Source organism: Leucopleurus acutus (genome assembly GCF_964270905.1).
Source record: "Leucopleurus acutus genome assembly, chromosome: 17".
Taxonomy (NCBI): Eukaryota; Metazoa; Chordata; class Mammalia; order Artiodactyla; family Delphinidae; genus Leucopleurus; species Leucopleurus acutus.
Genome location: NC_139159.1, coordinates 50,795,534 through 50,822,772, shown reverse-complemented (window position 1 = coordinate 50,822,772; position 27,239 = coordinate 50,795,534). Strand labels below are relative to the sequence as shown.

The following is a 27,239-nucleotide window of genomic DNA, read 5'->3' as shown; positions in this document are numbered from 1 at the left end:
ATCCTTTAAGGTAAACTTTTTTGCATCTTCTAAAATGACCTCAAATGAGCAACTCACAGATTTTTTGAAATCAATTGTCTAAAATCTATGCCAGTTTAAACCTAATCTTCACCTGTAAGCTTATACATTAAACTTGGCTACATAAACATAATTTGTTTTGTCAGCTTATTTTAAATTGAGGTGACATTAAAATAACACGCAATTAACCATTTTAAAGTGTACAACTCGGTGGCATTTAGTGCATCCACAATGCTGTGTCACCACCACCTCCCTCTAGTTTCAAAACTTTTTTATCACACCAGAAGAATATCCTGTACCTATTAAGTAATCAGTCACTCCCCATTTCCCCATTGCCCCAATTTCTGGCAACTACTAAGCTGCTTTCTATCTCTTCAGATTCTAGATATTTCATAAAGAAATGAAGTATTATGTATCTCACTGCAATTTGTAATTAATATTAATTCATTTATTTTAAGCATGAAATATCTGATAATATTTATAACAATTCAGCCTCACACAAATGAAGAATTTGAATTTGTACACCACAATTTATTTTGTATTTTTAATGTCCTTCCTACTTTATACAGCACTACTAACTTCAGGGCATTCCTTTTATGCAATGCTTCTAAAATAACACGGTTGTAACAATGACATATAAAAGATAAAAACTCAAAGAAAAACCTTTCATTTACAGAAAGTTTTTAAAAGACTATCGAGTTTCTAAGTAGATATAAAGGACACATGCCTATTCTTCAGTGACTTATTCCCTTTAAATGGGAATATAAAATGGATATGTACAATATTTACAAGCTCATCACTAAAAGTGGAGTCAGAAAAATATTAAAACAAAGTAACTTAGGGAAACATTGCAACCATAAGTCAGCCACAGACCCTGAAGTAAAATAAAATATGTTTGTCAACAAGAATTAATGTGTTCCTATAGAAAGAAAGAATTCTGAGCCATTCCTCACTTTGAAAAAAGTTAAAGGCTATATCTTATTTTAGCACTCTATCAAAATATTAGTCAAAGGCTGTAAATTAATTTTAAAATATTGAGAGAATTACAAAAGTAATCCTCCAAACAAGAAAACTGCTAAATTATGTTAGAACACAAATTTTAAAAAGAATCAAAATAAGGGAGTGCTGACACTGAAAGGCTAATATACAGTCCAGGTGTCATAAACGTGAGCTCATACTAATTTTCTCACCAAATACATTAATGGCGCTTTCATAGTTATGCCCTAGAATAATAACAAGTAGCAGCACAATTCAAGCATGGAAAAGAAATAAATGGAATAATTTTTTAAAGTCATCAACAGCCTTGTGCATGAAAATTTAAATAACAATTTGCATTATATGTATATTATATATTTGAGAAAATATCAGTCCATGAACTGACATAAATATATTAGGAAGGTCAGATTATCTCAAATTATCTTTGTTGTCAGGCATTAGTAACGTCATGATTTTGTAAGTGAGCTAAGGGCCCAGGTAAAATCTCACCAAAAGCAAAAATACCCAAAGGTAGAATAGAAGGATATAGGAATCATAATGTTGCCTTGTGACTTCCTAGAAGTTTCCTCGAAGGATGATATTTGTGGACAAATATTTTCTCAACCTCTACATCATTAGAGCAAACCAAAATTGTCTCCAGTTGGCAGAAATGGGGTTAAATATAAAGGAAAATACTATATCCAAAAGGGTATCTTGCTTATGTCTTGCTGCATGCAAAGAATGAACATAAAATTAAGTTTCATGATGGCAAAATCCATGGCTATCTGTTCACTGTTGTATTCTCAGCTACTAGGATTATGGGGATAGATCTTAAAATACATTACTTGAATTGATAATTGTAGCTTAATTTGGTAAAAATATTTTGGAGAAAAATTTTGGTAAAAGATTTCAAGAATCTTAAAAGTTTTTTTTCTTTCATATTGTTACATCTGGAAAAGTTATTCTAACAAAGGAATTTTGACCTAACAAAATATGCAAGATTTATATTCAAGGATTTCCATGGCATCATTATTTAAAATACTATAAATTAGAAACAAGCAAGATATCCTATAATAGCAAATTAAGTTAAAATGGAGTATTAAATAGCTATTAAAATCATTTTAGGAGGAATTTTTAAAGAAAAATGTTTAAAGGAAAAGTACACTATATATTACTAGTGAAAAAGCAAGTTTCAAAATAGTATACACAGATTTATTACAGTTTTGTTTAAAACTTTATATGTATGTAAATGATTATGTTTTAGTGGCAAGATTACAGGTGATTTTTAGTTTTTATTTATTTATTTGTGCTTTCTAGATTTACCAAAACAAATATGTATTATATTTATAAACATTATCTTGCTGGAACATACTCCTTCTGAGTCATAAAAATTGATAAAATGGTACTCATTTTAAATTACAGTTATATGGATTTTAAACCAACATCACTTATAAATACAAATACCACATACTGTTAAGTTTATATTTCCCCCCAATATTTAACAGTCTTACCTTTCTACCATATTCACTTCGAACCATGAGGAAAAGTAGTTGAATCTGAAATCTGTCTAAATGCCTGCACTATCCTCCTCAATCTCCCCTCCTAGTCCAATTTCTAATACAGCCTTGGGATTTCAAAAGAAGCAACAAAGTGGTACTTACTTATTATGGAAGTCTAACTTCTGCTCCCTCATCCACCAAGTGAAGCCAACTACATACACACACACACACACACACACACACACACACACACATTTATTTATATACTGGCATCATCAGCCACTCAGAGCATTATTTATAGGCGGAATATTTAAAGGGAGCCACAATTAAAAATAAAAAAGCTAACATTTATTAGCACTTTCTAAAATGGTGGAAGAAAATACACATATATTCGTAACCATAAATGACAACATCTGCGCTGTCAATATATGTAAGAGAATAAATAAAAAGATGCTACTTATTGTGGAAAATGGAAAAAACACCACTGTCCTCAAATGAAAAAGCTCACTCTGTTTATGAAAGAGAAAGGAAAAGAAAATAATAAAGAGAAGAAATTCATTTTAGTAAGACATTTACAATCTACTACTAGTATCTCATCTTCTTTCTTACATAGCTCTTCTGTTATTACCACTTTTGTGATCAAAGTAATCCCAGAACAGATGTGTCTAATGACTTTTACTATGTTAATTCAGCTTATACTTCCTGTATCTCCATTTAATTAATGAAAATTCTTCAGAAAAATCAAACACTTCTCCTCCCTCCAGAAAATAAAAGGAGAAATTTTGTACCTGATTTAACAAAAAGCTAGAAATTACTCTTAAAATATAAGCCCAAGAATAGTTTAGTTTTTAACTATAACATTAACAATTATCCAAAATTCAATGTCTGAATTTTGAGAATCTAAGTAGTTTTTAATACTTATAAAATTTTAAGTTTAGTAACTCAACAAAATTAGTGTCAATATTAATCTGTTTGTTTCTAAAATATAGCTGGATAAATTTTAATATTTTAAATTTTAGAAATTAATAAAATGTGAGAGCCTGAATTTGCAAAGCTCTTCTAATATGGGTATATGATGGTTAACTGAATTTTAAACTTTTATTATAAAATGTTCAAATTAGGGATCACTTAATATGAAATCTACCTGATATACTCAGTAATCTATTATATATTTCCCTATTTACTTAGTTGAGCAAAAATCATGACTTTGAATTTTGGAATAATATTACTAAGGTGAAAAACGTTTTAGATAGCATCACAAATTCTAATTCTCATTAAATTCCAGAAAATCTAACTCTAATAAAGAAAGCACTCTGCTAGATAATTATAATTAAATTTAGATTAATTAAAATTACTAAGAATGAGAAAGTTGATGGTTAAAAGCACAATTATATTCCAAACAGAACTTGGTTTACAAAAAAAATACCATCATATAGTTAAAACACTACTTGATAGTCCAAAAAGAGAAATTAATCTAGTGATTACATACTGAAAGTTGTCCAGATAAGAACTGTGGAACATCCCTCAACATGCCAGGACTCATGGGAGACGTAACGGAAATAGAAGGACGATCCATTTTTTGAGATTCAAATGAGCTAGAACCTGAAATGGTAATTATACATAAAGAATAATAACAATGGCTCTTCATTAGTATTTAATAATCTTTACCATGTATCTTTTATTTTTAATGCACACAAAATGCCATTATATACATCATTTTCTTAGCCACAATGTTCCAGATATACTTAGAGAGGTTTCTTAAAGCATAAGTGCAGCTTAGGGATTCTCTCAAGACCAAGGGTAAACCATTTTCTGTGCCAATTATAGTAGAGACAGACCTCAGAACTTAGTTACTTCATCTGTTGTGTGTACTAAACTCATATCTTACAATAACACACCAGGAAAAATTTAAAATAGAAACTTAGGGAGGAAAAACCAAAACCTAAATCAATAAAGCAACTCAAAGATGGTCTAAACTTGTAATGTTAAAACCTTAAGTACTAGAATGCTAACTGTGAAAAGTTTTCAGGAAGTGATTTTTAACCATATCTGGAAGAATATAATAAATTAGATGGGCAAAAAGGAAGTGAGGGGCTATGAAAAAAAGATACAGAAGAGCAGAAAAAGCAGAACTTCAATACCCAGAAGTTATATGTACGAATTTATTTGTATGGAAGGGAAGGAACAAATTGGAAAGTGAATAAAAATGGGGCGAATGAGATACTGACAGAATGAAATGCCTGGAATTCTGGGCTACAAATTTTGGCACTAATAAAATATCCATGCTAAACTTTTATGAGTAAGGTAATAAAAACTGCATTTGAGGAAGATGTCTTTACCATCTTTTTAAAGTGTAGACTGAATTGAGTGAGATGGAAAACAGTTAAGAACAAGTGGAATTCAATAAAATAATAACAGGAATGACTAGAAAGTGGAATGGAAAGAAAGAATGAGGCAATATTACAAAATTAGAAAATAAGGACTCAGAAACTAATTAGATATGAGAGATAAACGAAAAAGGGGGGAAAACATGAAGATTTCAAGTCCTCTAACCAGATATGGAAACAAGAAAGTCCCCTATGTTTCTGTCTTGTCCTCTGCACAGGACAGTGCTGATATTCCCTGGGCTGTAGAACACTGGAGAAGTCCTGTGTGTTAGGGAATGGCTGGAGAAGTTAATTTGGAACCTGTCACAGTGACCCTGTGACACCTCAGAGACGTCCGAGGGGAAATGCAAAGCAGGTAACAGGATATGTGGATGGGACCAAATGTTGAGTAGATAATTAGTGTTAGAAATTAAACTGTAAAGTGTCTCCCTAATTGGAGGCCCAAATGGATAAAATTCACTTCTAGAGAGAGTATAGTGTAAAATGAAAGGGGAAACTGCAAGCCTTGGGATCAGAAGTAATGGTGAAACCTTAAATAGTATTTAGAACTGGAAAGAATGCTTCCTTTATACTAAGAAATAAGCCAAGTTTTCTATATGCTAAGCTTCAAGTAACAGGAAGACACTTAGAACATATTCTTTAAACATCCAGAGATGAAGGGACAATGATAGATAATTTTGATAATGTAAACTTAGGAGTCATATGGCAATTAAAACCATACGAAGAGAAAAATTTACTGAGGAACTAAAAACAGAAGGTTAAGAATTGGCCCTTGGAGAAAGCTATTCTTCAACTTTTAAAGCATAAATAATTGAATCTAATTTGAAAAAGGACCCCTGTCCTTACAGGAACAATTTTGGAAATGTAGCCTAGAGGCTTTTCAAATAGCTATAGTAAGATAAAGGATTCCACACTGCTCACACAATATCTGAGTGATATAATGTAAGTGAATGAAAATTTTACCTACTTCATAGATTGCTGTGAAAACTAAGTGGGATAGTGTAGGTACAACATCTAGCACAGTTCCAGGCGCTTATGATGATGATATTATTATACATAATAATTATTATCATTATGTTAGTACTTATAGTTTTATGTGATCATGATATTATTTTGGATAAAATGATTTAGCAACTAGCCAAAAGTACTAAATCAAATAGGTCATACAATCATATTTTAAAGTTTAGAGCTATGCCATTCTAAAAGGATTTCACCTCTCTGGTAAAGATTTTTTTAAAATGTATACTCATAATTGTAATACAATGTAAAAAAAAATAACATCTATTTTAACAGTACATTCTCAATTGTTGTGTGTATAGACAATCCAACCACTTCTCACCACCTTCACTGCACCCACCATGGTCTAAATTACCATAATCTCACCAAATACTGAAATAGTCTTCTCACTGGTCTCTCTGCTTTCACTCCATTTAATCTATTTTCAACATAGTAGCCTGATTTTAAAACGTTAAGTTTCTCCTCAAAAACATCCTATGTAGCTCTTGATTTCCCTTAGAGTAAAAGTCAAAGTCTTTACAGTGCCTTATAAAACCTATGCAGTTTGGCTTCCCATTACTTCCCTGTCCTCCTTCCTGCCATTCTTCCCCTTGCTCACTCTTGCAGCCACAACAGCCTTTTTGCTTTTTCTTAAATGCAACGTAGGCTTTCCTGCCTTAGAGACATTGAACCTCTGGTCCCTGTTCCTGGAGAGCTTTTCCCTCAGACTGCCACTCTTTCAAACCTTGCGCCAATCCTTCCTTCTCAATGTCTATCCTGATCAATGTATTTCAAAGTGCGACCCTCCTCCTTCTTCTTTCACAACATGACTTACTCTCAATCAACCAACAAACTTAATTCATCGGAAAAAATTCATTTGCTTAGTATCTGAAATAGTACTCAAACACAAGTAATAAAAAGTGTCTAAATATTTAATGTTATTTTAACTTATATTGCTCCATTACCACTCTGTTAAATCAGAACTATTACCCCATTTTCTCAAAATATAAATTAGAATATATGTAATTATTCACTAGATTGTCCCAAGCATTCCCTTCATTTACTGAGGATTAGTTTACAAAGTAGTAAATTTTAAAATTAGGTGAAATTTGGGGAGGGAGTGAAATTTTGGGGAGTGGTAATATGTTCATTATTTTTTATTATGATAATGGACTCACATGTATATCAAAGCTTACCTAACTGTGCACTTTAAATACATTCAGTTTATAGTAGTATATCTTAATAAGGCTATCTAAAAATACATAGTAGTTAAGACAGTGTGGTTTAAAAAAAAATCTTAAAATATTATAGACTTTTATACTTTTTTCCACAATAACATGAAATAATACTAAATTTTCCATCTTTATATGACTGCATACTTGATAACAACACTATTATATTTCTTACTTTGTATTAATAGATTAAAGACTTCATTTGACCCCTGATAATGAACGACTTTATTAATAACATTTTCTTCTAAAATAAATGAAACTTACTGGACTCCAGTTGTGCGTGTGTGCTATCAGGTATTCTAGGTATATCTCTGAAATGACAGAAAAAGAAAAAAACAAAAAATTGTTTCAACAAATAGTAGCAACTGCTATTTTGATCATTATCAAACTATATTATAATAGGACAATGTAAAATGGACAAAATTGTGTATTGTAGCAGCACTATATAAATAAGGAAAAAAATAAGTCATAGTACTTTTTGCTAATAAAAGTGTTCTGGGCTAACCCTACTACTTAAAAGGAATTAAAACTCATAAGCATTTAGAGCAGATTTGTAAAAATATATACTTTATTTCCTATGTGCTTCACTACACAATTATCCATTCTAAAAAATTTCTATATTCAACAGGGTAAGTTTTATAGATATATTTTAATTGTATTCTACTCTTTTACCTGCTGTTGTTCAAATCAGAACATTGAAATTCAAATAAAATATCACCAAAACAAAAGTTAAAATATTCAGATTGTCACTGAAATTTTTTAAACATAATAATTCTACTGAGAAAAATGCAAACATGTTTCTTATTGGACTTAACATAATTACCTTGTAACTGTATTTACACCAAAAGTATGTACATTTTTGTTTGAGATTTGCCAGGAGGGACATATATTAATGGTTAAGCTCATTCAGAAAACTGCATCAAAAATATTTAAGACATTAAACAAACATATGATTAGAGCATCCTTTAACCCTAAGAAATATATTTGATTAATACCCTAAGCTGATACAGTACAGTTTTACCACATTACAAAACTATGAAAAGACAAAATAAAAAATAGATATGATTTCATGTGACAGATTCATTACTTTTGAAAGGAACATAGTACAAAGGATTATATTTATCTGCAACTTAAAAAGTCAAAGAGTAATTGACATTTGCTTTTTTTTTTTTTTTTTTGCGGTACGCGGGCCTCTCACTGTTGTGGCCTCTCCCGTTGCGGAGCACAGGCTCCAGACGCACAGGCTCAGCGGCCATGGCTCACGGGCCCAGCCGCTCCACGGCATGTGGGATCTTCCCGGACTGGGGCACGAACCCGTGTCCCCTGCATTGGCAGGCGGACTCTCAACCACTGCGCCACCAGGGAAGCCCGACATTTGCTTATTTTTTATGTTACCTTAAAGATGTTGTTTTTCCTTAAACAGTTGCCACCATCTAGGAATAGAATGTCCTTAAGCCCTCTCTTTTTTATACGAAATCTCCATTTTGGAAAAAATATATAAAATTCATATAGTTGATTCTCATATTTACAATGTAGAGAACCATAGCTTATGAAACTTCTTTTGAAAGTAATTGTTACTACAGTCCCCTTCCACTAATTCTTTTATCCATTTCCTGAGCTACTAAGATAATAAAAATAATACACCTAAATATCCCTTCTTCTTTTGTAATTTACTGTATATTCTAGCATGATCAGATAAAAAGATGTCATGATTTTTGGTGAGGTATTTTTAGTAAAGGAGAAAAAAGCATTGTCCTCAAAATAATTTAGTTTTATAAAGCAATCAGACATTATTGGATTGCACATTACAAATTATTTAATAGTAGTCAACTTTATACATGTATGAAGTATTCAAACCAACTCACCCAATAGGCCTTGAAACAACAAGCTCCACTTGTGGCTCAGGTTTGGATTCCAGGATGATGTTATATACTTCTTCAAATGTGGCTCCTTGCAATAGTCTTCCATTCCATTCTAATACTTCATCACCTACAGTGTGTGTCAGTAATGATAATCTTAGAAAAACTAGTCCCATAAAATGCACTCGAAACAAAAGCTGTCTCAAACTGCAATTAATTTTGTAGAACAAAATTCCTTTATGGAATAAGAAACATACTGAGAACAGCTCCAGTGGCATAAAATTTGATGACCAGGATGATTAGTGTATTTCACACAAAAGGACAAGGAAGGGTCAGAGGAAAAGATTACATAAAAGTTGTATCTGTGATTTCCATAATTTTCTCAATGATGTCTTGTCCCTGAATAGTTGTTAGTTGTGTTTCTTGCAAGGGGAAGCAAGTTGGGAACAACCTATATCTCCAACTTGGTGACATCACTCTTGTCTCTGTGATTTCTCAATAGAAATTTCTCAATAGAAATAGAAACTATTAAGATAAGTTGCCTCTTTGAAAATTTTATAACTCTTTATTCTAGGATTCTCAATATACATGCAGCTGAGTACCTTGTCTAGACTGTTTTGTAAAAAGCTTAATACTAGGCATCTTACTGAATCCTCTCCAAGGCACTCAAGGATCTCTTCAATAGTATCCATTATCAAAGAGATAAGGAGTGACACATTTCAGGAAATATGTATTTATCCATGAAGTTTGTTTCCTAAATTACACTGGAAGTTCTTCAAAAGAAATAGGAAGGCTTATGGGAAACAAATTAGGTTAATTTAATCCTAGATACAGACTAGGAATATCCATCAGCAAAAAAATAAGATCAGTAAATATAAAAATATTTTTATCTTATGTGACTCAAGAACTAGTAGTTACAACTTTCCATTAATGAATAAAGATTAATATAAGTTAAATGAACTTTTTATTATCGGTGAAGTCACTTCTAAATGAGGATAACTTTTTCACAACTACTCAAGTTTAACAGTTTAAATGTAAATAATCAAAGATTGAAACCTACCTGGTCTAAGATGTCCTACAGTATCAGCTAAACTTCCTTTTTTAACTTTGGTAATAAATGCACAGAGCCGACCTGATTCAGTCATCTTTCCTCCTACAACCTGTTTAAAAGAAGAAAATGTTAAAACAAGCATATTGTTCGATGAACACAGCTGAAGATTCAAGTAAAAAATAACTAGACAATTTGCAGGTTTTGAAACTATAGTTTAATATGCTAAAAATAATTTTTAAATAATATAGTGTTACTAATAGGAACTGAGTACATGTCCCAAGTGTGGACTCTACATATTCCAAATGTTTAACAATTTAATCAATTATTTGTTGAAAATGATTCATACCTTAGAAACAACTTAACAATTTATAATTTTTGCCTTTATTACAGAATTCTTACTTTTGTCATTTCTAAAAACTTATTACAGTACTATATAATTATATTAACATTTCTAGTTATAGATGTCAAATGTCATAATATATATTTTGTTACTTTTACTATATTATCATATCTTCTAAAATTTTTATTAGTGGGTAATATTTGGGCATATTGATAACGTGCATGATGATCACGATGATGCATTTTCTCTGAGAAAGTTACAAAATATACTTAATTTCATCAGAATTAATGTAAACTTTAGATCATCTGCATCCCAATTTTTCTGCTTTTACATTTCTGTTAATACATATCTTTCAGAAAAAGAAAAAACAAAGGTTAGCAATAATGCTGTGAAGTCATATGTGTAGCTATAAGACTGGCCTCTTAAAAATTAATGCTCTGATTCTCATTAACTGCCACTCAATCAATATATCAACTTTAAGCAAATAATAGTAACCAACTTCATTGACTAGAATAGTTTTCTTCCTCTTCTAAACTGACTGAACAATACAGAATTCAAAAATCATTGATTTATCTTATTCCGTATTTAGTCCCCAGGTGCAGTGAATTACACTCAGTTGCAGTTCAGTTAATATTAACTCATTATTCCTATGTTTGGTTCTGAAAATTATATATATAGATATTATGGGCTGAAATCCCTGTGTTAATTTTGTTTTGTTTTGTTTTTTGTTTTGTTTTTGTTTTTTTGCGGTACGTGGGCCTCTCACTGTTGTGGCCTCTCCCGTTGCGGAGCACAGGCTCCAGACGCGCAGGCTCAGCGGCCATGGCTCACGGGCCCAGCCGCTCCGCAGCATGTGGGATCTTCCCGGACCGGGGCACGAATCCGTGTCCCCTGCATCGGCAGGCGGACTCCCAACCACTGCGCCACCAGGGAAGCCCCCTGTGTTAATATTTTTAAAGTTTCTTGGCTTGATAAACTTTAATAATAATAATTATACTGATTATATTATTATTGAAATCTGAGAGTGCCAGGCACTGTACTAAATGTTTGTATACTGCTTTATTTAGTCTTATTTGATAAAAATTCAGTAAGTATTATTATCTCCATTGTACAGATGAGGAGTCTGAGGCTGAGAGGTTTAGCTGCCTAACGTCATGTAGCTAGTAATGCTATAACTAGAAATCAAGCCAAGACTTTTCAACCTCTATACTACGCTGCTCTAACAGTATACTGGGCAGATCTGGATTTAATTCTCACCTTCATCACCATCTTTAAGACCAAGGGCAAGTTATGACACCTCTCTAAGCTTATTTCTTATCTGTTGTGAGTGTTAATAAAATGATAGATATAAAGTGCTCAGATGAGTGCCAACTGCATGGCAACCAGCCAATAAGTGATGCTCAATTTTATTTACAACCAAAGTTTTCAAATATATCTCACTTACTGGAATCTACACAACTACTTCTGTAGCAATGGCTTAACTCTAAAACATTTACTCTCTTCGCATTTCAGTTTTTAATTCACCTTATAGATGCACAAAAAATAAACAGAGCTTTCTTTGGTGTACTTACCAAATAATTATCTGGTATTTTACAGTAAAATATAAATCAATATTTATATTAAATCTCCTAACATAAGTATTTTTGAGTTTCCAGACTTCAAACAGTATTCTCTCTCTCTCACACACACACAAATACACACAAACGCACACACATTTTGCTACTCTAATACAAAAATTATATTCCTGTGTAATATGTAATACATATATGTATTTCCCAAGTTTGTACATTTAATAATTGAACGAAGCTATCATTTTAAAAGAATATAAACACATATATAGACTTAAAGGACAAACTATAGGTAAAATAAGTTTGAAGAACTCAAGTATGTAACTCAAGTTCTATTTTCCAAAATTATATAAATAAGTATTATTGTAGAATAATGGCAACTTCTTAAATAATACTTGGAAAATGAAAAGGTTTTGGATAATGAGTGGAAATATTTAGGAATTCTTGAAAATAGAAAAAAACCCCACTAAATTGGTATAGTGTTATTATATCTTTTGCTTTTCTGATTAAGCTGTAAATGAGTATAGAGAAACATCTCATATATTTCATCACATACCTTCAAGCCAAGCATTGTTCCTGAATCTCGAGGTACACTTCCATCTTTTAAACGCTTATTTAATAAAATGCGACCAATTAAACGATCTCCGTCTTTAGATGGCTGCCACGTCACAGGGTGCTGACATATTGCATCAATAAACACAAAATTAATGTTATTTTATGATAAATGACCCCTTAGTGTGCAATCTCTCTAAACTTCCAACTTCCAAAGTGTTATGATTACACAAACCAGTTTTTATTCAAAACATTGATCAAAAGGGTTTACTAGATTATGTTTATAACCTCATTTTAATAATCTCAAGTTTTTTCAAAATCCAGTTACTGCAAATTCTAACAGTGCTCTGACACAATACTGAAGTTCTATAGTTCTACAAAATCTGAGAAAGCTTGAAAACACATGCAAACTCTAATTATCTACACACTGAAGATTAAAAATTCACAAGCAGAAAAGAGACTGCAATTCTATGCAATCGAACTCATTTAAAAATGAGCATTTAATCTTCAAACACTTTTGGAAGACTTGGAAAGACTTTATTACAGTCAAAGTTAAAAGGTCACACTATATTAAAACATGAATTTGAACCTCTGATGAGGGCTTTCTTGAAGTAGGTTTCTAGATTAAAATTATTAAAAATACACAAGCTCCAGTAACTTTCCAAATGAACGTTCATGGGAGAAACAGGCCTAATTCAAAGGTGATGATAGACTATATTTCTCACTTTTTGGAGGGTCCTTGATTCTTTCAGGTCTCTGATCTATTTAGCAAATTAATTTTATTTGATAATTCAATGGTATCCATTGTTAAACAACGTTGAAAATATTAGTAGTTTATCTCAGGGCAGAACCAAGCCTTTTATAAATCATGATACCATTCCATTATAAATCATATATCAAATAACAAAGTAAATGATTTGTGTAATCACAGTTTCACAGTTATCTGAAAGTAACATGCACATCTTCATGCAAAATTTAGCAGGCAAAAGACAAGTTCCAGTAAATCACATCTATATGGTAAAAAGATTTCAAAAGTCTCACTATAGTAAAAGCAAAATAATAAATACCAAAGCAGATGGCAATGGTTCTAATACTAATTAATACTACACTAAAATGCTATGACAATATAACAAAAGAGCAAAATGACAGTGAAAGGGAAAAAAGAAAAACAACTTTTTCTGTGCAAACAGACCCAATCATCTCCCTTTTGCCTGGGATTCAAACTGTTGATAATTTAATTTTCATCCCAAGGAAAATATATGCAAGCAATCAAATAAGCCAATCCAAAAAAATTCTTTATATTTGTGGTATATAATAACATTACAAAGTTCTTTCATGCGACCATAAACAAAACATTCCTTTGTTCCTAATTTTTATTTTCAATTACTTATTTTTGGTATGCCGTCAAAAAACAAAAACAGCAAAGCAAGCAAGAAGTATTTTGGTTGGTTAGTTTGTTTTGGTTTTGTTTTTCTTTTCTGCACCTTAAGAAATGCTACATTGACCCTTGAAATGCCCTGTCCTTTTATTATGTTCTGTTTGAATGAGTGACAGAGAGCAAACGAAGACCAAATGAGCAGGTTAAAAGGCAGGCTCCACAATCTCAGTACCTTATCACTATGGCTATGCTCCTCGTTAAGGGTTGTGCTACTACACGTATCTACCCCAGAGTCCTTAATCTGAGGCTCAGACCATTCCAAATCCTCTTCCAAAGAGTGGCCACCAAAGTACATCATTTTCTTTTGTCTCTCAGACCTGGTGTTAGAGTCCGACAAAACTGCCTGCTCACTAGTTTTTCTTTTTCCCTTTTGACTGTCCCCTACAGGTGTGGGATAAAAAAAAAAAATACAAAAAAGAAAACATGCAAAGGTGTAAATCAAAAAGGAAAAGTGAAATGATAACGGAAATTAAAAAGTAAGGCTCCACATGTCTCACCAAAGACATTAGGGATGCCTCACTGCTATGCCAAGACGTATGGTCCAACCAGTTGTAATCCATGTCTCCTGTGAGAGTCAGACAGACAAAAGAGGGAAGTAAAGGAGACAGCAAAAGAAAGGACAGAGAAAGACATAATAAACATTTTAAACTGTGTGATCCTCTCCGGTTTTAAGAACTTTGTCTGTAGTACTCACTATATTTATCAAGAGAAAGCTAAGATTTCAAATGACTAAAATTTATAGAATACAGAATATATAGTTTATGTACTCTAGACAGACCCTACAGGACAAAAGTGCTGCAAGAAGAGAAAAGGCTAATAATAAACAGGAATAGAAACAAAAAAAATTATATATTCTGAAAAAGAAAAAGACTTTCAGCTAGGTCTGTTACTCGTGCTATTTTTTCATGCTGGCATACAGACATGAGTTTTTTCTCCAAAGATTAAGGAACATTTAAAAAATTAAACAGTGGTTTGCTAATAAACACTACAATTAAAAGTGAAGTACTTAAAGGTTGTTTCTGGAAGGTAGTATGATATTCCTTATAATGCTGAAACCGCCTAAAAATTTTGAGTGATTAAAAAAAAAGAATTGGTTACACAAAAGATTATATGAAAAGGACAAAACAGGTTCACTCAATTTCTATTAGTAGAAATAAACTTTCCTTAAATATCTTGAATTACTTAATATTACTTTGAAACAATTTTTCAAGGTTTTTTTCAGAAATTGCATTCTCCTAAAAAATAAATTTTCTTTAAAAATAATTTTTTCAGACAATTTATGTAATTGGCAACTAAGAATGAATATCCATTTCCCAAACTTATGTGCTCCTTATTTGCCTTACCTTTGAAAAAGAATTTTTTCATCTATATGTGCACATGTCTTTTTAAGCTCTATTCATACTTTCATTTATTTAAAAATATTTAGTAAACACCTTCCATTTGCTATGCATTGTGCTAAGTCTAGCATAAGGGGTAATGAGACATGCAGCAGAATGGAGATAAATGCAATATACAAATCATCAGTGTCATATAGGAGAGTACAAAACACTGAAAGAGTACAATAACATCTAATTTAGATTTGGGGGTCAGTAAACACCTCTAAGAAAAGTGATGTTTAAGATGAGAACTGAAATATGTGACTTAAAGGACAGGTAAAGATAAAGGCAGATGAAAAGCATAGGAAAGAGCATTCCAGGAAGAAGTAACAAGATGGTACTGTAAAAAGACTGATGGAACACCAGTGTGTCTGAACCAAAAAGACTGAGGGAGAATATGGTGCTAAATGAGACTGGGGAGGCAACATAGACCAGTTTAGAGAGGGCTTCTTATACCATCTTAAACATTATGAATTTCATTCACTGAAGGATTTTAAGCAAGATACATGAACTGATTTACATTTTTTAAAGATGAATCTAAATACTAAAGAGAGGTTGGGTTGGAAGACACCATGAGTTAAAAGACAGTTGCGGGACTTCCCTGGTGGTGCAGTGGTTAAGAATCCACCTGCGAATGCAGGGGACATGGGTTCAAGCCCTGGTCTGGGAAGATCCCACGTGTCGCGAGGCAACTAAGCCCATGCGCCACAACTACTGAGACTGAGCACCTAGAGCCCGTGCTCCGCGACAAGAGAAGCCACCGCAATGAGAAGCCCACGCACCGCAATGAAGAGTAGCCCCCGCTTGCTGCAACTAGAGAAAGCCCACAAACAGCAACAAAGACCCAATGGAGTCAAAATAAATAAATAGATCTATTTTTTTAAAAAAAGTTGCAATAACTCATGCAACAGGTGATTATGGCTTGAACATAGGTGACGGTAATAGACATGGTAAGAAAGGGAACTGAGAGATGTTTTGGAGGTAGAAATAAGAGTGTTAAGAAGGACAAACAAAGAGTAAGGTAAGATATGAAGAGGACCCAGATTGAATTCTAACAGAGTTTGATTTGAGATGAGAGAGAGAGACTGAGAGCATGTAGAGATAGAAAAGAAGAAAGGAGGGAGAAAGATGGAGGTCTCCAGACCAAAGAGAAAGAGAATTTCTTAAACAGGAGGGGAAATCAACTACAGAATGATTTCTACACATCACCTAAGATAAGGAACTGAAAATTATGCATTTGATTTGGCAACATTAATATCAGGAAGGATGTTAGAAAAAGCACTCTGGGTAGAATGATGAAATTAAAATCAGACTGAAGTAACTGAAGAGTCAAAGGAAAATGAGGAAGTAGGAAAATTCTGTGTAGATGAATGGTTCACAAAATCCCTAAAATAGCATAATCAATAGCACCTGGGAACTTGTTAGAAATGCAGATTCTTGGGTACCACCTAGACTTAATCAGGAATTCTGTAGGTGATGCCTAGAAATTTGGTTTAACAAGCCCACCAGGTGATTATGATCCCACTGTTTGAGAGGAACAGGAGACAATTCTTTTTTTTTTAACTTTATTGAGATATAATTCACATACCATAAAACTCACCCATTTAAAGTGTACAATTCAATAGTTTTTAGTATATTCACAGAAGTTTATTTGTGTAGGATGATGAAGCTGTGCTATTAACATATGCAAAGTTCAATTTGTAGGGAAAAAAATACATTCTTCAACCTGTTAACTAGAGAAGTGCTTCCCAATCCTTTTCACTGCACAAATGACAATTAAGATTTTATGGCTACCCAAAACCCTGAGCATATCTGTATTTCAGAAAACCTGTAACTCTTTCGAAATACACCACTGTTCCACAACAAAGTATTGATAAATCTCTGAATTGGATTAAATATAATATGGAGACTATAAATAAAAATTTTTGGCTGGTTTATGTGAAGATGTGAGACTTCAGCTTGCAATCTCTCTTCTCCCGTATGCCTACAAACTACCAAAATTGCGGAAATGTAGTTTTTCCCTCTGTACATAAATAAGAAGTCAGCTGTCTGACCATTTGAAGCTAAAGCAAAAATATCAAACAAACAAAAAAAGTCACATACGGTAAGCCCTCAGTAAACATTTCTTACATGAGTAAATATTAGTGTTACTGTAAGAATTAAATAAGGTAATCAGAACATGTAGAATACATATAGAAAATATATAGAAAGTAGTCCTGAACTATCAGGACTGCTAATATTTAGATAATAATACTTATCACTTAGTATTCTTATTTTATATAGCTTCAAAGGGCAGAACTAAGATGTTTTTCCTTTAGTAGCAGTCAAGAATGTACTGCTGAACTTTCCAGTTCTAGAACAAGAAATAGAAGACAAAAAGAACAAAATGGAAATTTTAGAACTTTTTGAAAAATGACTGAAATTTTAAAAGCAAATGGATGGGTTCAAGAACAGAATGGAAAGGACAGAGGAACAACAATGTACTTGAAAATAGAGCAGAAATAACCCAATCTGAAAAACAGAGAGACAATAGATAAATAATAGAATAAACAGAGCCTCAGGGACTTTGGTGATTATAATATATAATTAAAATAATAGAAGATTCATGTCATTGTAGTTCCAGGAGAGGAGAAAGATGGGGTCAGAAAAAGTATTTGAAGAAATAATGACTGAAAATTTCCCAGATTTGCAAAACATGTAAGCCTACTGATTCAAGAAACTACATAAGCCCCCAAACAAGAATTACACAAAGAAATCTGTGCCAAGACACATCATAATCAACCTAAAAACTAAAGACAAACTGTTTTGAAAGAGGCAAGAAAGAAACAACAACTGATCTAAAGGGGAAAGACAATTCCAATGACAGTGATAAAATTTCTCATCAGAAACCTTGGAGGCCAGAAAGAAATGGCACAATATTTTTCAATTGCTGAAATAAAAGAAATGTCAACCCTGAATTGAAACAAAAAAAGAAGGAACCTGAAAATATCAAGAAGGAATAAAGAACATGGTAAGTAAAAATATGGGTGAATACAATAGGCTTTCCTCCTCCTCTTCAGTTTTCTAAATTATGTTGATGTTTGAAGCAAAAAGTATACATTGTCTGATATGCCTTTCAACATACATAGAAGAAATATTTAAGATAATTACCTTATAAACAGGGAAAGATAAAAGAACTTAAAGTATGTAAGTTTCTACATCTGTCTAACTAGTAAAATATCAACACCAGCAGGATGTGATAAGTTATACATATGTATACACAGTACTTAGAGCAACCACTAGAAAAAAATCTTTGCAAAGAAATACACTCAAAAACACTACAGATGAATCAAAATGCAATTGTTTTAAAAAAGTTCAAATAACCTATAGAAAGGCAAGAAAAAGAAAGCAAAAATAAAAAACGGAACAGAAAACAAAAAAGAAAATGGCAAACAAGAAAAATGCAGACCAACTCCCTCATAAATACAGACACATAAATCCTTAACAGAATATTAGCAAACATAATTCAGCAATATATAAAAAGAATTATACACTCTGACCAAATGGGGTTTATTGCTAGAATGCAAGGCTGGTTGAATATTAAAAATCAATGTAGAGCTTCCCTGGTGGTGCAGTGGTTGAGAGTCCGCCTGCCAATGCAGCGGACACGGGTTCGTGCCCCGATCCGGGAAGATCCCACATGCCGCAGAGCGGCTGGGCCCGTGAGCCATGGCCGCTGAGCCTGCGCATTCGGAGCCTGTGCTCCGCAATGGGAGAGGCCACAACAGTGAGAGGCCCGCATACCGCAAAAAAAAAAAAAATCAATGTAAGCTATCACATTCACAAGTTACAAAAGAAAAAATATCATGATCCTATTAATTGACGCAGAAAAAACTCATGATTTAAAATAAAAAATACAACTCATAGAAAGCAAGGAATGAGGAGAACTTGCTCAAATAAATAAAGGACATCAACCAAAAACCTAGTTAAGATCATACTTAAGACAAAAGGCAAAATGCTTTATGTGATGAGAATTCTCACGAAAAAGGATATCTTTATTTGTAACAGCCAAAAAGTGGAAACAAACAAAATGTCCTTTAATAGGCAAATGGCTAAACAAACTGTGTTATATCCATACCATGGAATAATACTCACTAATAAAAAGGAAAAAACTATTGATACGTACAACATAGATGCACCTCAAGGGTAATATGCTGAATGAAAAAGAAAATAACAAAATATCACATACCACATGATTTCATTTATATAGTATAAATAATAAAATTATAGAAATAGAGAATAAATTAGTGGTTAGCAGAGGTTAGGGACAGGGTGGGGAGGGACGAAGGTGTTACTAAATATAAAGTGGCAGCATAAGGAAGATCTCTGTGATGGTACAGCTCTGTATCTTTGTAACAGTGGTACTTATATGAATCCATATATGTGATGTCACAAACCTAAACAAACACATTGTTCCAATGTCAATTTCCTGGTTTTGATATTGTTCTATAGTTAAACAAGATATAACCATTGGGGGAAACTAGGTAAAGGGCACATGGGATCTCTATGTATTAACTTTGCAATTTCCTGCAAATTTATAATTATTCTGAAATTAAAAGTTAAAAATAATGTGTTGCTGCCTTCATAGGTATTGATAATCCCATCACTGGAAGTGTTCAAAGAAAAGCTGGAGTACCACTTGTTAGCATGATATAGTGAACAATCAGTGTAATAAAGTTACATTAAAAGAGCACTAAATCCTACCGATCTCTGATATTCAGTGATTCTATTAGTTTGAATTAAACACATTTAAATATAAAACCTGGTTAAAAATAATGAAAAGATTCACATCTTAGGCTAAGATTTTCTCCTTCACTTATCTCTACTGCAAAATATAAACTAACCCAATAGTACGTGTGTCTGTGTCATGTTGTGTTTGATGCACAGAGGAAAAAAAGTTCAGATATTCTATTTATAACATTTTCCCTACAGTCATTAAATGAATGCAAGAATTTATAAACTGTTTTATGTCACAGTTTTTCATTTGTTTAGGTTAATAAATGTTTTCAATTAAATCACATAGTATACAAAGGTATTCTTCAACATCTTTATTTTTAACTTAATCATGTTTATAAAGTCACAGCATGTTGCAACAGAAAGAGTTTTATAGCTGAAGCCACAAAACCTATGTTAAAGTATTGGCTCCACTCCTTACTAATTTTATGACTTGGGCAAATCACATAATACATTAGGCCTCATTTACATAAAAAGAGATTAATCGTGATATCACAGATTGTTGAGAGGCTTAAGTAAGATAATGGTCATGAAAGTGTTTGGCAAATTATAGAGTCATGCCAATGTTGATGGTATCATAACCATCTTCATCATTATTAAAGTAAAATAATCATAATTTCATTCTAAATAGATAGGGAAAATTTATCTATGGCCCTTTTATTTTTCCTCTCATTTTTCTTCTTTGTATTTTACTTTCTTCCTCAGCTTGTCAGGCTATTTGTGTTGGCATTTTCCAACAGGAAACACTGCTTCTGCAAAATGTTAATAGGCTTGAGTGATATAAAGGTCCTCTAGTCAAATAAGCTTAGAAAACTCTGGATTAAATGCAATTAAATAGATTTCTTGAGTGCAGAATTTTTCCTATAGTAATGACAATATGCTTCTGTACAAGAATTATGTAATCTACAGTTTCCACAAACTTATTTGGAACACTAACCTTTCCCATAGGACAAGTGTTCCAAGAACTATATTTTGATACATAATGCTGAAACCTTCCTGGAGGGTCATTTTCCCTAAGAAAGCCATTAAAACTGATCATAAGGCTTAAGTCCTTCAAGGAAAATATTCAGTACTAAGGGAGACTAATAGCCCAAGTTAAAAAAAAAAAAGTTATACATTGGGAATATTATCAAAGGCAATGGTTTTCAAACTATGTTCCATGGAGTTGCTTCAGAGACAACTATTGGGGTGAGTGTGGAGAACTGAGTCTAAAATGATGCCCATAATCCCCACCTCATAGTGTTCATGCCTTTGTAAAGGATCTGTGACTTGCTCCTAATCAAGGTGGTGGAATGGCATAGTGATGGAATGTCACTCTCATGATACTGTTAAAATATCCACCCTAGCTAGTGAACTTGCTCTAAGCCTCCTTTGCCTGCTTGATGAAGTAAGCAGCCCACGTGGCAAGGAAGAGCAGGCAGTCTTTAGGAACGATGGGCACCATCTAGGAACTTCAAGTTGCATCCAATCACAAAGATATGAATTCTGCCAACAATCTGATTGAACCTGAAATTAGATTCTTCCCCCATCAAGCCTCCAGAAACACAGCCCAGGCAACAACCTAATTGTAGCTTGAGATCCTAAACAGAATACTCAGTGAAGCCATGCTGAGACTCCTGAACAACAGAAATTGTAAGGTGGTAAACATGTGTTGTTTTAAGCCACTAAGTTTGTGGTAATGTGCTCTTAATGCATTGCCAGCTCTGAAAGCAGCAGATTTTAAAGATAGGGACCAAACCATAAAAGTCAGTAGATCTAAGGGGCCAGATACGCTTCAACCAACTCTCAAGTTCCAAAACAAAACCAAGGCTAGCTAAAATGCAATATCTGCAATAGGAAGGTAAATTATTCTCCATAATTAGCTTATTTTTTAAACATCTTGCTCCTTTGGTATTACCAATGTATTCTTCTTTAATAACAAGTGACTGATTAAATGATTGTATAGATTACACACATCAGAATTCATTTTAATGATTACACAGTGTGAAACTGTTTTAGGATCTGTGGGTGCAAATAGGACCTCAAGAAACTTACATTCAAGAAAGGTAGACAGACAGGTAAAATATACGACAGCACAGCTTACTGTAACATACCTTAATATATATCCATGCTATCCTATTTCATTACAGCTAAGTTGCTATCAATTAAAATATGCACAATTATTTTATATATCACTAGAAAGGAAAAAATGCTACCATTAAACGATGCCAAGCATTTGATGGCAAAAAGAATTTATATTTTCAAAATGTTATAATGTGAAAAAAATTTGCTTCTTAGTATGAAAAAACTATGGCATTTCATGAAAAATGTTGATTATTCAGAAAGGGGAGAGATTTTTTAAAACTTAAGAAACGCTTCACTATAGAGGTGATATTTAAACTGTACCTTGAGAGATGCAGTAAGATTTTACTTATTGGAGGATTTTACTTTTTTAGAGGAAAACAACTGGACAATCCTGGCAGAGAAAAGAGAATATATCAAACTACTGCTGCCAATATGAATATATATAATATATTTGGGAAATGGCAGATAGTAGATTATTAACAAGTAACCTTTTCCTAGATCTGTAATTGGATATTGTTTCATGATCTGGATCAGTAGTTCTCAACCACTATGTTGTAACACAGTTGTAAAGTGTGTCACAAGTAATGCTACTACTGATAAAGTAACATAGTTTACAAACAAATTTTTAAAATAGAGTAAATTTTAAATTAGAATAATTTCAACTTTGCATCTATATTAATGTAAATCTCAGTTAATGTCTTAAGTAAGAGGGAAAGGAAAGGAGTAAAACTACCAAAAGAAATTAGAAATTGCCCATCAGTAGGAAAGCATTAAGGCCTGAGTATGAATTATGTTTCATATTGTAAAAAATGTTTGGGAATTGTTGATCTTTATTATCAATTCACATAACTAATTTTATCAGATGTAAGACAACATTGATTGCTTTATGTATTACCAAGGGAAAAAAATAAAATGCTGCAATTCTGTCCTAATTTCGGAGATGATAAAACTGTGGGGAAAATGTGTAGATTTGATGAAATACTATACTTAATCCTGGGAGCTACTCAAAGAGAATTATGAATCAGAAGACAAGAATCAAAATCCAGGCCGTGAACTGGATTATGATCTGAAGCCAATCATTTTACAAAGCGAACCACTTTGCAAAGATCCTTTCCCTTCTAATACAGTGCGATTAGTGAATAAAAGACTGATTGAATAACTATACATGATAACCTGCTATGGTACCACTGCCACCCTAAGGTACTTATCCAGAATTGAGGCCTCATTTCAGGTTTTATTTAATAATAATAATGACACTTATTGAGTACTTACTCTGTGCCAGGAATTGGGATAAACACTTGAGTGGATTGTATTTTCCAAAGGTGGCTACACCATTACATACCCCATTCCACATGTTCTTCTTAAAATGTGACAATGACATCCCTCTACTGAGAGGACAATGTCTATATTCCCTCCCCTTGAACCCAGGAGGATCTAGGACCAACAGAGTGTGGTAGAAGTAACACTTCTATCTTCTGAGGCTAGGTTTAAAAGGACAGCATGGTTTCTTCCTCAGTCTCTCTCAGGACACATAGCTTGGGAGCTGTGAATCTATGTGTAAGAAATACACATATCTAGAGAAAAACACAAAACCACACTAACTAGTCGCCATGAAAATTTATAACCACTAATTCCAGGTCAGTTCTTATTGCTTCCAGGTAATTGTACTACATTTCCTTAATTCATTATCATCTCCATTCTCCTAGAAAAGAATTTCATATTTTTTCTATCCATAGAACTTTAACCTCCTCCCCTGATCCTGATTCTCAGATAATGGTCCTGCTACCTTTTCCATTTCCAGAAAAAAAGAAAAAAATTAGATGAGACATTCCACGCTAAATATGGTTTAGAACCAACCATATTTATCAAACAACATGCATCTGTTTTCATATTTTCTGCCTTCCTTCCTATTATTATAAACACACTGCTCCTATTCCTTTAGCAAGTCATCCCACCTACTAATGCACTAAATCCTATCATCTTTCATTACTTAAGGATAAGGTTCAAACAATTGTCCTCTCTCTCTCCAGCATCAACAAATTTCCCCTTGCTATCACTGCTATGAGAACACAGACATGCTGTCTTATCTCCTATCTTTTAAAAATCCCTCTCTCTAGCCATCAATTCCTTCTCTGTTGTTGTTCCTCTCTACAGCAAAACTCCGCAAAAGAGCTGTCTGTACTATTTCCGATTCCTTCCTTTCCTTTATTTCTTGAGCCCACTTCAGACTTCCAACTCCACCACTACACTAAAAGTACTCCTGTCAAGGTCACCAACACCAGCAATCTGTTCCTGCATTGCTAAATCTAGTGGTTAATGATCAATCAATCCACATCGAATTTGACTCCTAAGCAACAACTGACACAATCAATACTTCTTTTTCTAACATCTTTATTGGAGTAAATTGCTTTACAATGGTGTGTTAGTTCCTGCTGTATAACAAAGTGAATCAACTGTATGTATACATATATCCCCATATCCCCTCCATCTTGCGTCTCCCTCCCACCCTGCCTATCCCACCCCTCTAGGTGGTCACAAAGCACCAAGCTGATCTCCCCTTGAAATCCTTTCTTTAGTTGGATTCTGGGATATCACTTTCCTTCTGGTTTTCCCCCAACTTCACTGGCCAGTTAGTCTCAATTTCTTTGGCTGGCTTTTTCTCATCCTCTTCTAATTGTGGGAGTATTCCCCAGGTTAATCCTGCAATCTCTTTTTCCTAGAAACATACTCCCCTAGTAGTCTCTTCCAGCTGCCTGGCTTTAAATATCATACATATATTGATGACTTCCAAATGTATGTATCCAAACCTAACCATGCCAGTGAGCTCCAGATTAGTATATCTGCTAGGTTACTCACCACCTCCACTAGATATCTAATAGGAAAATTGAACAATATGTACGAAACTGAATGGCTGATCCTCCCTGCACTCTCCCAAAAATCTGTGTCTGCCACAATTTCCTTATGTTAATTAATGGCGACTCTTTGCTTCAATTTGCTTAGGCAAAAATCTTTGCAGTAATCCTTAACTTACTCCTCTCTTACTGTCACACCCATCTCTAAACCATCAGAAAATTCTGCTGCCTGTACTTCCAAAATATATCCAAAATCTGACTACCTCGCTTCACTTCAACTACTACCAAGTTGGTACAAACAACCATCGTCTCTCATTAGGTATTGGATTAGCCACCTAACTGGTCTCCCTGAATTCATCTTTGCCCCTCTCAAATATGTTTTCAACACAGCATCAAGAGTACTCCTCAAAAGGTAAATGAGATGAAGTCATCTGGTTTCTCATCTCATTTAGAATGAAAGCCAAAGTTCTTGCAATGACTTACAAAGCCCTACATGATCTGGCGTCTTACTACTTCTTTGACCTCAGGAAATTTGCCTATTTTTTGTTTGTTTGTTTAACTATTGTAGCCTCTGGCACACATAGAAGTGCCTGGAACACAAAAATTAATTGAATAAATTTGTTGATGAACTAAAATATCAAGTCATCATTTTCACACTACTTTATGCAGTGGAGTCTCTTTCCTAACAGAACTCCCTAATATAAAAGTGATTAGGAGCAAAATTTGGTTGAAACAAAGTGGAAGATCCCTGATAGTCACCCATGCTCTCTGACCTTCTTCAGCAGTTCCTGAAACATTACCACAGAAATCTGGTGCTCTGGTTTTGGTATCAGGGTGATGGTGGCCTCATAGAATGAGTTTGGGAGTATTCCTTCCTCTGCAATTGTTTGGAAGAGTTTGAGAAGGATTGGTGTTAGCTCTTCTGTAAATGTTTGATAGAATTCACCTGTGAAGACATCTGGTCTTGGACTTTTGTTTGTTGGAAGATTTTTAATCACAATTTCAATTTCATTACTTGTGATTGGTTTACTCATATTTTCTATTTCTTCCTGGTTCAGTCTTGGAAGGTTATACCTTCCTAAGAATTTGTCCATTTCTTCCTGGTTGTCCATTTTATTGGCACAGAGTTGTTTGTAGTAGTCTCTTATGATGCATTGTATTTCTGCAGTGTCCATTGTAAATTACAGACCAATATCACTGATGAATATAGATGCAAAAATCCCCAACAAAATACTAGCAAACAGAATCCAACAACACATTAAAAGGATCACACACCATGATCAAGTGGGACTTATCCCATGGATGCAAGGATTCTTCAATATACGTAAATCAATCAATGTGATACACCATATTAACAAATTGAAGAAGAAAAAACATATGATCATCTCAATAGATTCAGAAAAAGCTTTTGACAAAATTCAACACCCATTTATGATAAAAACTCTCCAGAAAGTGGGCACAGAGGGAACCTAACTCAACATAATAAAGGCCATATATGACAAACCCACAGCAAACATCATTCTCAATGGTGAAAAACTGAAAGCATTTCCTCTAAGATCAGGAAAAGGACAAGGATGTCCACTCTTGCCACTATTATTCAACACAGTTTTGGAAGTCCTAGCCACAGCAATCAGAGAAGAAAAAGAAATACAAGAAATATAAATTGGAAAAGAAGTTAAACTGTCACTGTTTGCAGATGACATGATACTATACATAGAGAATCCTAAAGATGCCACCAGAAAACTACTAGAGCTAATCAATGAATTTGGTAAAGTTGCAAGATACAAAATTAATGCACAGAAATCTCTTGCATTCCTATACACTAACAACGAAAGATCAGAAAGAGAAATTAAGGAAACAATCCCATTCACCATTGCAATAAAAAGAATAAAATACCTAGGAATAAACCTACCTAAGAAGCTAAAAGACCTGTACTCAGAAAACTGTAAGACGCTGATGAAAGAAATTAAAGATGATACAAACAGATGGAGAGATATACCATGTTGTTGGATTGGAAGCATCAATATTGCGAAAATGTATATACTACCCAAAGCAATCTACAGATTCAATGCAATCCCTATCAAATTACCAGTGGCATTTTTTACAGAACTAGAACAGAAAATCTTAAAATTTGTACGGAGACACAGAAGACACTGAATAGCCAAAGCAGTCTTGAGGGAAAAAAACAGAGCTGGAGGAATCAGACTCCCTGACTTCAGACTATACTACAAAGCTACAGTAATCAAGACAATATGGTAC

General features: G+C 33.4%; 1 protein-coding gene across 34 annotated transcripts in view; it reads right to left on the bottom strand.

Annotated features, from left to right (window-relative positions):
* Window positions 1-27,239, bottom strand: part of RIMS2 (regulating synaptic membrane exocytosis 2) — a gene marked incomplete at its 5' end in the record, with an annotated part of 584,629 nt that overhangs the window by 260,578 nt on the left and 296,812 nt on the right. For 19 of the 34 annotated variants that reach the window (XM_082858712.1, XM_082858717.1, XM_082858713.1 and 16 more), the window contains 6 exons: window positions 3,982-4,094; window positions 7,372-7,418; window positions 8,973-9,096; window positions 10,027-10,126; window positions 12,482-12,601; window positions 14,413-14,480. In XM_082858712.1, coding sequence (XP_082714838.1) covers window positions 3,982-4,094; window positions 7,372-7,418; window positions 8,973-9,096; window positions 10,027-10,126; window positions 12,482-12,601; window positions 14,413-14,480 — 572 coding nt within the window. Of the gene's footprint in view, window positions 1-3,981; window positions 4,095-7,371; window positions 7,419-8,972; window positions 9,097-10,026; window positions 10,127-12,481; window positions 12,602-14,087; window positions 14,297-14,412; window positions 14,481-27,239 lie in introns of all 34 variants that reach the window. The other 15 variants (XM_082858721.1, XM_082858710.1, XM_082858742.1 and 12 more) reach the window with 1 other exon arrangement.